This window comes from Neopsephotus bourkii, unplaced genomic scaffold (genome assembly GCF_033783945.1).
Source record: "Neopsephotus bourkii isolate Nb327-2 ecotype Australia unplaced genomic scaffold, CSIRO-AGI_Nbou_v1 NB_659, whole genome shotgun sequence".
Taxonomy (NCBI): Eukaryota; Metazoa; Chordata; class Aves; order Psittaciformes; family Psittacidae; genus Neopsephotus; species Neopsephotus bourkii.
The window spans coordinates 3,320,506-3,333,740 of NW_026901158.1; the positions used below are offsets into that span (position 1 = coordinate 3,320,506).

Consider the following 13,235-nt stretch of genomic DNA (forward strand, 5'->3'; position numbering starts at 1 on the left):
TGGAGCGCAATCTCCCTCCTGCGACAAGGAGCCGCGTAAACTGATAAATTGCAGATTAAACGAGCGCCACACTCCACTCCAGTCCCTGGCTGTTAATTCCCCTGTTGTGCAATTCCCCGCTCTCAGGGCCTGTCAATTCCAGCTAATCGCAGGAGGCACTAAAACACTCTGCCCTGACAGCCCCAGATCAAGAAACCCCTGACTCCTAGCTCAGGTGGATTGCATGCATCACTTATGCACAAATCAGCAATATGCCAGCAGGGAGGAATTATGTCCGATGACAGCCCAGACACGAGGTACATATTGCCGAGCCGGCGAGCCCCAGCCGCCGTGACAGATTGCGGCGCGGGGCTGAGCGCTGGTGCGGGAGCGGCGCCGGCTGCACGGCCCCAAACGCAAGCAGCGCTTGTGCCATGGAGCCACCGGCGCCTCGACCACGCTGCTGCGGGGTGGGGGGGGTTCCTCAACCCCATCCTTGTCCCCATCCCGTGGCCCCGTCTGCGCTTCGTGCCCTGTGCTCCTATGGTTGCATAGGGACGGGAGCAAGAAGACGGCCCCGTTCTGCTCAACCCCATAACGGGAAAAGCCCCGCTCAGCCCAGCCCCAGCTCTGTGTTAACATTTCACTTGCCTTAGCCTGTGATCCTGGAAAGCTTAAATTAATGACAGCCTTGCAGTTGCTCATTAATAATTGCTTCATTACTGCATGCAACTGCATTCTCCTGACAATAACGGTGTTTGCTGGTGTATTTCTAATTATCTGGCATTTCAGCTCCCTAATAGAGCCCCCAGCGCTCCCCGATGTGAAGCCCTCCTCTTCAGCACAGCACAGCCCTGCCCGCTGGCAGCCTCAATGCCTCCCTATGAGCTTCTTCATCAGCAGTTCCCGGGAATAGAGCTGAATTCCAATGGCAAAGTCCCATGTGAGACTCAGAGACACCACGCTTGGTCCGAGCTCAGCCGCTTCCCCCCACGATGCTCATGGCCAAGTCAGTTTGGGAGCACGGGTGGAGCAGTGATGTAGAGCCAGGCGATGGGAGCTGCGGTGCACGGGGCAGGAGGAGCTCAGCGGGGCTGTGCCTTGGGAGCCACCACGGCCGCGGCAGCCCCTCTCGGGTGGGCTCTGAGCGAGCGGGAGCCTCCGCGGGTGCCCATGGTCGGGGCCCTTCCCACGCGGGGCTGCTCAGCGTTGGCAGCGGGAGCCGCTCCCCAGCTCCGGGCATTGCGGGAATCCCGCTCCCGACGCCGCGCTCCGGTGCCGAAGCTCCCCCTTGAGCCCTGGTTTAGCGCGGAGCCCGTCCCCGCTGCCCCCGCCCGGGCAGGGGCTCAGTGGCAGTTAACGCTCTCTTGTGACCTGTCAGAAAAGGGGATAAATGAGCGCATTATTGTTTCATTCCGGAGCTCAGCATCTGTTTGGGTAATCAGGGAAGAGGACCGGGAAAGCCAAGCAGGGCTGACGCACACGTTTTATTTAACTTTTCCTCTGTCAAAGGAGTTTAAACGTGTAATGAACAGGCCACGGTGATTTGAAATATAATCCCATTACTCTGATGAGATTACCAAGGCTGTGAGAGTTCACAAATCATGCTTAGGGTTTTCAGAGTGAACAACACCCTGTTGAGATCCTTTCTTCCCCCTCTCTCCTCTTTGCAGTTAAGTAGAGGTGTGCGGGGAGAATAAACCATGACAGAGCTTAACCCTTGCCAGCCCTCCCCATGGCTCAGCTGCTTCAGTGGCCCTGGGCAAGGGGCAGCACCCAGCACCCTTGTGCCCATTGTGCCCGCGCATCCCTGTCCTCGTCTCTGTCCTTGTCCCAGCCTGCACTGGGGTGTGATTTAAGGGGCATTAACTTCAGCAGCAGCAGCACCTGATAGTGCAGCCACCGCAGCAGCCCGTCGCCAGGAAATTCATGGGCCCATTACAAACACGGCTCCATAAATAACCCCCCCGTTCATCTCAGGGCTGCTCGCAGGGATGTGTGATGAGTTTTGCCTCCTGCTCCCCAGCAGATCCCAGCTCTGACACCATTACCTGTGGGGCAGCTACAAGAGACTCTGGGATGCACCAGGCTCCCATCAACCTAAACCCAAAGGAGCCTCTGGCTCCCATTGCTCCAGCAGAGTTCATGGCAAACCCCTGCAGAGCACCGGGAAGCTCGGACTCTTGCCTTGGTGCCAGCACAGGCCTGGGTGCCCTCTGATAAAAGGTCTCTCAATACTGGTGAACCCAAGGAGGTGATGAGGGCTCATCTCCATGGCAGCAGCAGCCTTGGCCACCCTCTCCGGACCGCCTGCTCCTGAGCCAGCAGAGTCGCTCAGCGGCTGTTCTGTTCATCCACACATCTCCTGGAGCACAAGGAGGGACCTCGGGGTCTCACCGCAAAGGGCACTCGTGTCCTGCCGGATCCGGGCTCCTCCGAGCAGCGCTGCTTGTGCAAGGCCAGGCAAGGAGGGCAGCGAGTGACAGCCCTGGGCAGCAGCGGCCGAGGGCAGCCCAGGGGCACCAGTCCCCCAGGGCTGATGGTACCCGGAGGGAAGCCTCTCTGGGTGGGTGGTGGCACTCGCTGTGATGCTCCCTGCCTCTCCCTGTGTGCCTGTGACAAGGGCAAGCCTACGCTTGGCTCCATGAGGTGCAATCAAAGGTGAACCCTCAGGTCCAGCACCCAAAGTAAGGGAGAGGCAGAAACCCTCTGGTACCTCAATGCAAGTCACTAAGGAACCATCCTCGTTGCATGAGCGGCAGCCACCCTCTCCTGCCAGCGCCTGTACCAAGGCACGGAAGGAACAGCTTGCTTTTCTGACCCAGTTGAATGCCCATCTGAATCAATTAAATCTACAACTACCGGGGAAAGACCAGCCCGGGATGGATTCGTGTTCAGCTGCGCACAGATTGCAACCATGAGCTCGGGTTTAACTCTTTCAGCAAATGCTGAACACCAGAGAAGTCTGTTCTGAGGGAGGGGACATTACCAGAGTTTAAGGCCTCCACACCAGGTATTCAACTGAAGCTGGTCTTTAAAAGTAAATTCACTTCTTAGCTGTGAAGGGCTCTTTTCATTCTGGGCTCCACACCTTGTCCATTCCCCACCAAGCCCTTGAGCATCCTCCAGCAGCAGTGTCCCATCCCTGCTGTGCTCCCTCTGGACAGGCTGCATGTCCTGGCTCCATGGGGAGGCTGCAATACAAATACCTCTCATGGAAGGTGATTTATGACATGGTGTAGGTGCACATGGTCCGGGCAAGTGAGTATGAGCCCACAAATGTTACCACAGTTGAGACAGTGGAGGGTATTTTATTAGGTGAATCTTTGGGCTTTACTGAACGCAAAACGCTCCACACAGTGAATACCTACTTATAATAAAGAATCAGGTGGCAACAGCATTAGAGCCATGGAAATGAGACTTCTGTACGTGCAGTTTAGTTCAGTTAAAAAGAAACTGGGTGGCGAAAGAACAGTCACGTAACAACTTTAATGTTAAACAGTTCACAAAGTTGGTTAAAGGAGTCATTTACATTGCATTAGTTGAAGGGTCCTTCCCCATTGCATCTGTGCTGCGCTTGCACATATAAAAGATAAAAAACTTGAATATCACACTATAAAATATGGTTTCTCCTGTTCTGCAGGTACCATGGAAGACTGTACAGTGAGACTGGCCTCCGTGGTGCGGGCAGGGCTCCCCTCGGGGCAGCACCGACACCGGCGCCAGGAGGGGTAACCTTTAAACACCAAGCACTCAAACGGACAGGGAAGTGTCAAACAGCCCTCTCTGCCCCAGTGCTAATGCCTAAAGGACGCGTTAAGGCTCAGCAAGTTTTCTCTATACAAAAGCAGGGTAAGAGGCTGAAAGAGGCTGCGCTGGGAGGCAGGAGGGAGCCTGCTCTGCCCCAGGACCTGCAGCCCGCTGCGGGCATGTTCTTGGTACTAAATCCACAGAGAGCTGTGCAGAGAGCTCCAGCTTCAGCGACTTGGAGAGATTTAGGAAAGACACCTCTGGTGCACTGGACCAAAACCACAGCTCTGGTTCCCAGCAACGCCATTCATGTGTTCCCTGATGCACTAAGGATGGACAAGGCCAGAACAGTTACAAATCCCAGTACAAAGCAGGTCTTAATGTTTATTATCAAAGAATAATATTAAGTGAAGGCATTTCTCAGTCCTCAGGTGCAGGAGGTCTCAGTGAGGAAGGGCTGATCCCAGCGCGCTCCTGTGGACAAAAGGATGCTCCTGCTTCAACCATGAAGATGCTGCCTTGGGTTTCAAAACATGGTGCTGACCACAGGCAGTGACCTCTGATAACACGTATGCAGAGCTGAAAAGCACAGTTAAATAAAAGCATTTCTGAACAAAACAACCCACGACAGACTCGACTGTCTCAGCGTTGCTTCACAAATGGCCTCCCCTGCAATGGCTGCTGCTCTCTGGCTCACGGTTGCCTCCTGCACTTCAGCAACAGAAGTGAAACCATCTGGGACTACAGCCTCCCCCCCCAAAGAACTGTGCATCATATGGACCTTGAAAAAGATTACATCTGTTTATTAATAGTAAAAATGGATACATTTGTCCTACATTTTGTTTTTAGAAATTTGATCATGTCACAAGCAATACCTGTGTGTACGTGGGTGTATTACAGATGTATATAATTTATTTTAACCAGGCTGTGAAATACTATGTAATCACATCTCTCCTTGTGATTGTACATAATACAGTAATTAAATGATGCCAGTCTACGTCATTCTCTTATTTCTAATCAAAGGAACCTGAAGCGTAACAGTCTTCTTTCCGGCTGATATGGCTCTTTATTTTTGTCACAGGGGAGACTTCCCATCACCAACGAGGGATAATCTGCCAGCCATGAGAGACGGGATAATGCAGGTTTCTCCCCGCTGCTCCTGCCCGTGGGCAGCAGGAGCTCCGCAGTCCTGGCTCCCACCTGTCTCGGGCGGTGGGGAGCATCTCCTCCTCCTCCCAACGCGGCCGTCAGGCTCTCCTCGAGGCTCAGTGTCACTGCTGTCCCGACTTCTTCTCCTTCTGGAAGCTAAAGCTTGTTCTCCTGCTCAGTTTTCTTTGTTTCTGAGCAAAATAATCTGCTCTGGCTGTGCTTGCTCGCGACTCTAGTATATAGTTAACCTGCAAGACATGAAACGGTGTTTAATTCTGTTGGTGCTTCAGTAGGCAGCAGCCCTCATGCCACCAACTGCACGAGGCTCTAGTGAAACTGGTCCCAACAGGCTGGCAACAAAACCATGCCAGAGACAGCTCCTGGAGACCCCCATTCAGTGCATGGCCACTTCCAGCTCTCCCTCTGCAGCCCTCGGATTGGCACAGGAGCATCCCTCTCCCCTCATCCCACGCTTATCACCCAGCCTCTGGGTTAACACAGCACGCTGTGAAGACCCACAGTGCTGGTCTAATACAGTAATGGGCTTCAATAAAAGACTTTATCAGCTTCAATAAAAGTAATTCTTTCATTATGATGTTTGCACACTCAGCTAATCTCATAGTTTCCCTGTGTTTTGGCACATTTTACTTGATGAAAGCATTTTTAAATGATATTTAACAAGCCTGCTATTCCCTAAATTTATTATCTCCAGCGCTTTGTGATAATCACATAGATAATTTTAATGGAAGGTTAATGCAAGAATCAAAAAGATAAAAATGCCCTTTGGTCTGCCATTAGCTGGTTAATATGCTGTGGCTTAAAACTTGCACAATTTTATGCACTGTAGAGTGTTTCACTTTCATTGCATATTACAGCTTAAGGCATAAAAATATAGGGAATTTTCATGGTCAATAAAGCCTCAGACTTTCTCACTTGGTCATGTAAAAAGCCTAATTTGAAAAGTCTGATTCCTCCACGTCTCCTAATGCTGATGGAATCGAAAACAAACTGGTAACTTATGCATGAAACCAGAAAAGTTCTATAGAAACAACCTGCAACTTAAGACAAAAAGTGCTGTTCAATAGTATTTCTCTCTTGAATATTCATGTTATTCAAAGCAATCCTTTTTCAGCCTTCTTTTATGACCACTTTCAGATGTGTCAAGGTGTTCTGGATTACATCAGCTTATTTAACATAAAGTAGGAACAAAAGAATTGGCCCAACGGTTCACAAAGTCGAAACCCTCCCAAATACATTCACTTTCTATGGCACTAATACAAATGGCTGTATTTGTCAGTTATTTAGCAATCCTCTAAACTTAACACAGAAACGAAAGCAAAGATAACAGATGGTTTGCCAAAGTTACTGCTTTTCAGATTTGAATTGCTGTAAAATATCAGCTTGTGGAAAACTGAGTTTAATCTTCCAAGACTGTTGGAAAAATTTGTTTCAGAAAGTAAGCGTATGGACAAGCCATGAGAAAAGCAAACAATTGTGATAAAGTATCATGGTGAGAAAAATAACCTTTTTTACTTTCCATCTGCATTGGAAAAGATGCATGAAAGGCAGGAAAGCAGCACTGTCCTGGCCATGCCACTGCCTCCGCTTGTGCCAGTGCTGGAGCTGCCAACCCAGCATCAACCCATGGCCTTAAGCATCAGTTTTGCTGCAGCCCTGAACGCTAACCCCAGCTCCAAGAGCTCCTGTGGTGCCAGGATCTCTGCTCCTGTGCTGCTGCTGCGCTCCACAGCAGCTCCTTGCAGACCAGGGTGGCTGCTCCTGCAGCTCCCTGTGGTCCCAGTTTGTGCTTACATGAGCTGGGAGCCCTGCCTGGGTCTCTGTGGCTGGGTGCTGTGCAGGATGCAGGTCCTGGGGCACAGCACCACCACGACATTGCTTGCAGACCATCTCATGTGTCTGGGGTGGAAACGATGTGGACACAATGAAATTAGGCAGTTTCCTGTAAAATTCCACAGGAAAGCGGTGTCCCTCTTAACTAGGAACAAGTATAAAAGGCAATATTTATACACAAGTAGGCAGTCTGCTGTATGGCTGTTTGAATAATGAATAAAACAATAGGCACCAAGGAGCTAGCCTGGTGAGTTAAATACACCTTAGTGGTCCTGAGGCACTACAGTGTTCATGTATTCCAGAGCCTCCTGAACACTTTCATGTCTAACAAGTGCTGAAACACCCAGGATTTTGGGTCACGTTAAAATTTAATACTCACCTTCAGTACAATTTCATTGACAGTAGCAGCATCTGATTCAAAGTAAAGGTGTTTGTAGTCATGATTGCTTAGATATGTAAGTTTAAATATTGCATGACCTGCAAAGATAAGAAAAAAAACCTGTTCAGAATATTCCTGTAAAGTTTCAGCAGAGCCTGTGTGCCTGACAGAAGAAAAACACAGATGGTGATCTTAGCATACCATCAGCACAACAGAAGGAAGTAATGAAACGCTGACAGGCTTCTCATGTCATTTCAATTTAAGGCAAGTGGTGGCTTACAGGAGCAGCTGAACTCTATTCAATAAAGTTCCTTTTCCCATCACATCCCCACTGCAGGAAATGCAAAAATCTATCAAATGGCTAGTTAGCTCCTATTCAGCCCAAGACTGTATTTCAGTTAAAGTACCACATTAGGACTACTTTATCTAACTATTCACTGTATAATCGTCTCACACTCAAGAGAAGTGTTATATTTAAAATAAAAGGCCAATTAACCCCAGAATCACCACTCCAACCACCTCTCCCCTACACGTCACCCAAACCTACCCACTTGCTTACAGCAAAGGGAAACATCGCCACTGGGAAATACAAAAGGATGCAGCAATGATGCTATGAAACACACTCGGAACCAGGACTCTCACTTCCTACAAGCAGGACAATCAAAGTGTAACTGTAATTTCTATCCATGCAGAACATCCCTAGCAGGTTTTGCTGCTGCTCCAAATGAAGGTTCCAAGGGACTGAATGGACATGAGGTGCTGATGGCCTGGCCTCCTTCTGTGGATGCCTTTGGAGAGTAGCTTGGAAACTCCTGCCCTTTAAAAGTGCTGCAAGCAGGACAGGAGGATGTCTTTAACAGCAAGGTCTCCACGCAGAACATGTAGGAAGGCAAAACATCCTTCACTTGTATGGATGTTCATGGCTTCAAAATTAAAGTTAAGCATATTCTATACTCTTCCATCAATTTTCTCATGATGTATTCAATTCTAAAGTCAAAGCTGGTAATCTGTAAAGTAACAGCCACACTACTGTAAATTCAGGGCTTTCCTGGAGGAAAGCTAATTTGAAATCTTATTTACATTATCTAATTCTGCAGATTTCCAAAAAGTGACTGATATATGCTCAGATTGGTGGCCAGAAAATTTGAGACCCAAGTATTTTACTGTGGCATGTTAATTAACATGTTAATCTGGAATATAAATTCTGTATTGAAAAATTGGCTAATAATAATAATAAAACCCCCCTTTAAATCATTTGACAAATGATGCCTCAGCGGTACTAAAAATGCGGGAATTCCTAGCCCCAGCTCATCAGTATGTTAATGCATGCACGCCCGGCTCCATTCCAGACTGAGTTCAGCATCTTTACGATTCCAAAAGTGCCTGTGCACCATTCCTGGTGACAGGACACAGCACTGGGCCCCACCACCTACCACAGTTTTCCTTGGACATTTACTATCGCACACAGTTACGAAACTGATTACCAAAAATGACAATTCATACGGCACAAAATATGGTCTGCAGGATTCCAACAGGGTTCTTTGTTCTGGATCTTGGAAGTTCCTGGGGTGGTTCTTGCCATGGATCAAGACTTCCCTCACCTGGTTTAGATTCTTCATTCCATGTTTTCTTCCACCTAAGAAGCCTGCTCTCCCCACGTGGATCCTACCTTGCCAGATGCTCCGAGGCCACTGTCCCTACCTGGCTCAGCTGGTGGAAAGGCTCTGAAAGTGCCAGAAGCTGAGCCCTTTGCTTCCAGCAGAACGGCCTCGCACCTCACGGCCCCCGTCTCCAGGCTGCTCCGTGATGCCAACAGGACACAAACCTCTCAATGTGTTCATATCTTGTGTGTCGGAGAGTGGGCTGGGAGTGTACAAGGAGCAGCAAGACCCGGAGTGCTGCTGATGTGCTCCTCGCAGCTCTGCTGCCCCGCCATGCATCACCCCACAGAGGTAAGGCACAGTGCAAGGTACTGATGTGAAAATGATCGCAGCCTCCATTGAGCCTGACAAGGAAATCCTCCCCAGAACCCCATTTTAGTTTTAAGCTGGTGATTTACTCCTCCTTTCTGGCAAAAGCACACAGCTGATAGAAGCAGAATGCAGACTTTATTTCAGGCACTTATTTTGGGATTGCAAAGAGTCAGCTCTTTCAATGACAATTAGAGCAACAGATGCCAATAACGATGCTGATGTGCCACGTAGCAGGAGGCAGAGCTTGTCCTGCTCCATCGTGCCACACTAGCACCACGCACCCCTCCGCACAGCCAAGGGCAGTGTGTGCTCCCAGTCCCACTGGTACAGATGATGTGCTGGTCCCAGCCTCTGGCCTGGCGCTGGCTGAGCTGCAGACCTGTGCTCCATCCAACCTGATCCTATGCCCTGGCAGGTGACAGATTTAGTGGTAAGAAGCTAAGACGACTTTTCTTCAGAAAGCCCCATTACAGCATTATGTTTATGCGCTCCAAATCCACATTATACTGTTTACAGCATGAAATATTAGTTCATTGAAATCATAACTGGCACTTTGCTCTGCTACTATTCTAGCCAGATGGAATTTATGAATTGTGAGATTGATTTCCATTTCCAAGAGTGCTTAAATATGTTATGTACCTCTTTCCAATAGAGTACCACCCTTGACAATTCAGAGATCAATAGGAACTTCAACGGTTTTATATTTCCATGTAAGAGTATCTAGTAACAGCAGCAGCTCAAGCGGCTTCTACCGCATGTGACAGTAGAATGAAAACAAATGCAGATGTTGCAGGAACAGCTTCATTACCATGACTCCTGCACGAACAATGGTTTGGTGTCCTTTAGCTTGCAGGTCTGAAACACAAGTGTTCAACTTGGCAAATGTCAGTGCTGTCTGTCACTGCCCTGCACTGAGACCACGCAGAAGTGTATTTAATGTCAGCCACTGCGGTGGATGGCAAGGAAAAACTGAACGGGGGGAAGCTTCAATAGTTTGCAATCAGATTTAAGCAGCTGTACAATGGAAAATACACGTTATTCCCAACTAGGCTTACCCGTTAAAGGCATTCATTGAAGGCAAATGAAATGACAGAAACTTGCCTGTTACCACAGGCTTTTGTCGTGATACAGACACAACCCCCAAGGTGAGCCCAGCAGACCCGAGCAGGTTTGGTGCTGCTGCCCTGTGCCAGGGCTGCAGCCCATGCTGGGGTTAAGCCCACTGCAACAGCAGAAAACGACATCTGACCATAGGTGCCCTTTGGCCTCAGCTCTGAATGCTGACAAATCTTTTCCAGCTCTGGAACACTAATAGGTTCCTGTGTGGTTACACCTGGAGAAAAGCCTACAGTAGACTCAGGCAGAAGGGCAGGATGCTAATTCACTGGAAATTCACTAAGGAGAGCTCATTTACTCTTTCAGCATGATGTCTTAAACTCAGTTGTTTGGCATATCACCTAATTTTTAACACTGCTATACTGCCAAAAAAGCCAAGTTAACAGCATAACCAATAGTCCTTCCCAGGCCAAGAGCACAGCCCCATGCAAACCTGCTGCTCATCTTTCTCCTCTCCACCTTTCCCAGGTTTGGTGAAACTCTATTTGTGTAACCTCCACCATGTACTTCATCCCCCAGCTTCTTCTGTGTTTCCATGCAGGAGATGAGAAATACTGCTGAATTACAGCTTCCAGAATTACTGACCAAATGTGCTTACACAGTCACTGGTAAATCTTGTGCTAATTTCTGCAAGTTACAGTCCTGGGAAAATACACAAAACCTCTGCAGTTCACCATCCTTCACTTGATACTGGTGAAAAAATGGTTCACTTTCCAATCCAACTAATAAAACTCTTTATCAGGGTCTAAAACATACAATTCTTGCCTGGAAAACATGGGAAGGACGTGAATTTGAATGAGACAAGATTTCTAACTGTACCTGTTAAGTCTACAAATAGTTTTTCTTTTCCCCTCTCATCCTCAATTCAGCCTGTATCAAACCACTCACTTTTGCCAATGCAAAAAACCCCACCCCAGTATGCACTGAATTAAATCCCTAATTAGATGGAGGATGAAAAGAATATTCATGAATTGGACAAAACAGAAAACAAACACTGGGAAATGCAAATTTATGTTAATTTTTCAATCTACCTTGATGATTGCTTTGTCATTATAGGGCCATAAGGCAGAAGTCAACAATTAAGAGTTATTAGTGGAATAAATAGCTGGAGAAAGTCCTCTCTGAAGAACAGAACACTTATGAGCATCATTTGACATCACAGAATCATGACTACAACAGGACCAAAACCTTGACATCCCTTCTTACAGAGAGAGGATGACAAGGAACTAGAAATCTACTAGTAAAGAATCAAAGAATGATGAAAATAAAATACACATGAGCAATGTTTCCGCATAAAGGCAAATTCACTTAAAACTCTGCATGAAATGGGGTAACCTCTGCTCACCAATCACTGTTACGTTTAATCTAAAAGCTTTAGGGAGGGATTTTGTTGTTTGAAATCCACATGGGCTACCTCAAAAATGATGCCGTGACCCTGGAGCATGGCCTGAAGGTGCTACAATAATGCAAGCATTGCATCACCATCAAAACACCCGTCCTGACAGCCTCTAATAACAAGAAAGTTTTCTTCTAGGGGGATTGTCATGAGGTGCACTGCAGCCAGAGCTGGGTTATCAGGGGTACAGCACCAAGCTCAGAGCAGGACACAGACTCAATATTGCCCTGAGTGTAAAAGTGGGCTTAAGCCCATTTTATGAAAGCGATATTTATCCAAGAAGTACTAACTTCAGAGGCAGTGGTGGCCGTCAAAGTTACGGATGAAATCCTGACCCCAGTGATACCAGTGGAGCCACTGATGAGTTCAGAATGCACCCCATGTACCTGTGATGGATCTCCTTCAAACCAAGGCAAGTAGCAACACATGATATGAACATTAAGAGAAAAACCCAATAGCTGCAGTTCTGCTGGCCTGCCCCATTTCCTCAGGGAGCAGCATATTTCATGAGCACTTTTCCTACAACTCAGGGCCTTATATTCTACTGTAAGCTTATTATAAAACACTGCTATTAGTGGATGTCTTGTTTCCAGATGTCCTGAAAGCAGAGTTGCAATTAAAGTGCTGCAAACATCCACTTTTATCCCCAATTGTGGCAACTGTTCACACATCTGGATTTTTTGTCCCCAAAGCCTTTTGTTTCTTCTTCAAATTATTATCAGAGGCAGAATACTAATAAAGATTTTTGCAAGAATGGTGAAAATTGAGGTGGAACTTGGGGTTGCCCAAAACCTCTTCACCAGCAACCTTGTTTGGGAAAAGAGATGATAAATAAATCAAAATGCACTAAGCAGTGTTTCCACATGGCAATCGCCTCCTTCATTGCGTCTGCACCTCATCAATCACGCCATTGTCTGCTTGAAAGGCGAGCCTTGTAAATGTCATATCCACTCAAGCCCAAGGAGAAGCGAATCAAAATGCAGCAAGGAGTTTTAATTGGATAGTGTAATTAAACTAAAAAACCCCAGCAGAATAGCTTTGACAGGATAGATGAAGACCCCTTTTAATAGGGCTACAAAACATATTTGTTAAAAGGATGAGGCAATGCACGCTCCTGATTGTGCTCCAGAGTACTTTTATGAAAAGGCTGTTCATAGGGATGGATTTAATCAGCTGCAGCTCCGTCTGCAGGGCAGCAGCAGGGAGGCTCTCACAGTGGAGCTGTCACCCCACCACTGCCGGCTCCCTCGCTGCCAGATCCCTTCTCCAGTGAGCACATCCCATGAACCTTTCCCACACGGCTGTTGATGAGCTCTCCAACAGCCTTTTGCCAGGGCCTGGGCTGCCCCAGCGCAACCCTGAGCCTGCCACAGACAATGGTAAATGAGCAAACCCAGCACCATCTGTGCCTTTGCTGCCGCCCCTCGGGGGCATCCACTGCTCCGCAAACCACACGGACTCCTTTCTTCCCGTCACACACTTGGAGATTCTTTTCACTCCAAGCCTGAAGTTTGGGAACATTGCCTCTGCTGAACCTCTTTTTATACCTTTTGATCAGAATCTGTGATGGGTCTCCCATCAAGTATGAGTTTTATTCTATCATTTCATACCCCACATTACTCACAGCGGGAGCAACCACCCC

General features: G+C 47.9%; 1 protein-coding gene across 4 annotated transcripts in view; it reads right to left on the minus strand.

The window, feature by feature from the left end:
- Positions 1 to 4,516: 4,516 nt before the first annotated feature.
- MAPKAP1 (MAPK associated protein 1) overlaps positions 4,517 to 13,235 on the minus strand; it is a 97,796-nt gene continuing 89,077 nt past the window's right edge. For all 4 annotated transcript variants that reach the window (XM_061352614.1, XM_061352610.1, XM_061352613.1 and 1 more), the window contains 2 exons: positions 7,109 to 7,206; positions 4,517 to 5,126 (listed from right to left, as the gene is read on the minus strand). In XM_061352614.1, the coding sequence (XP_061208598.1) occupies positions 5,001 to 5,126; positions 7,109 to 7,206 (224 nt within the window). In that variant the 3' untranslated portion in view covers positions 4,517 to 5,000. The remainder of the gene's footprint in view (positions 5,127 to 7,108; positions 7,207 to 13,235) is intronic.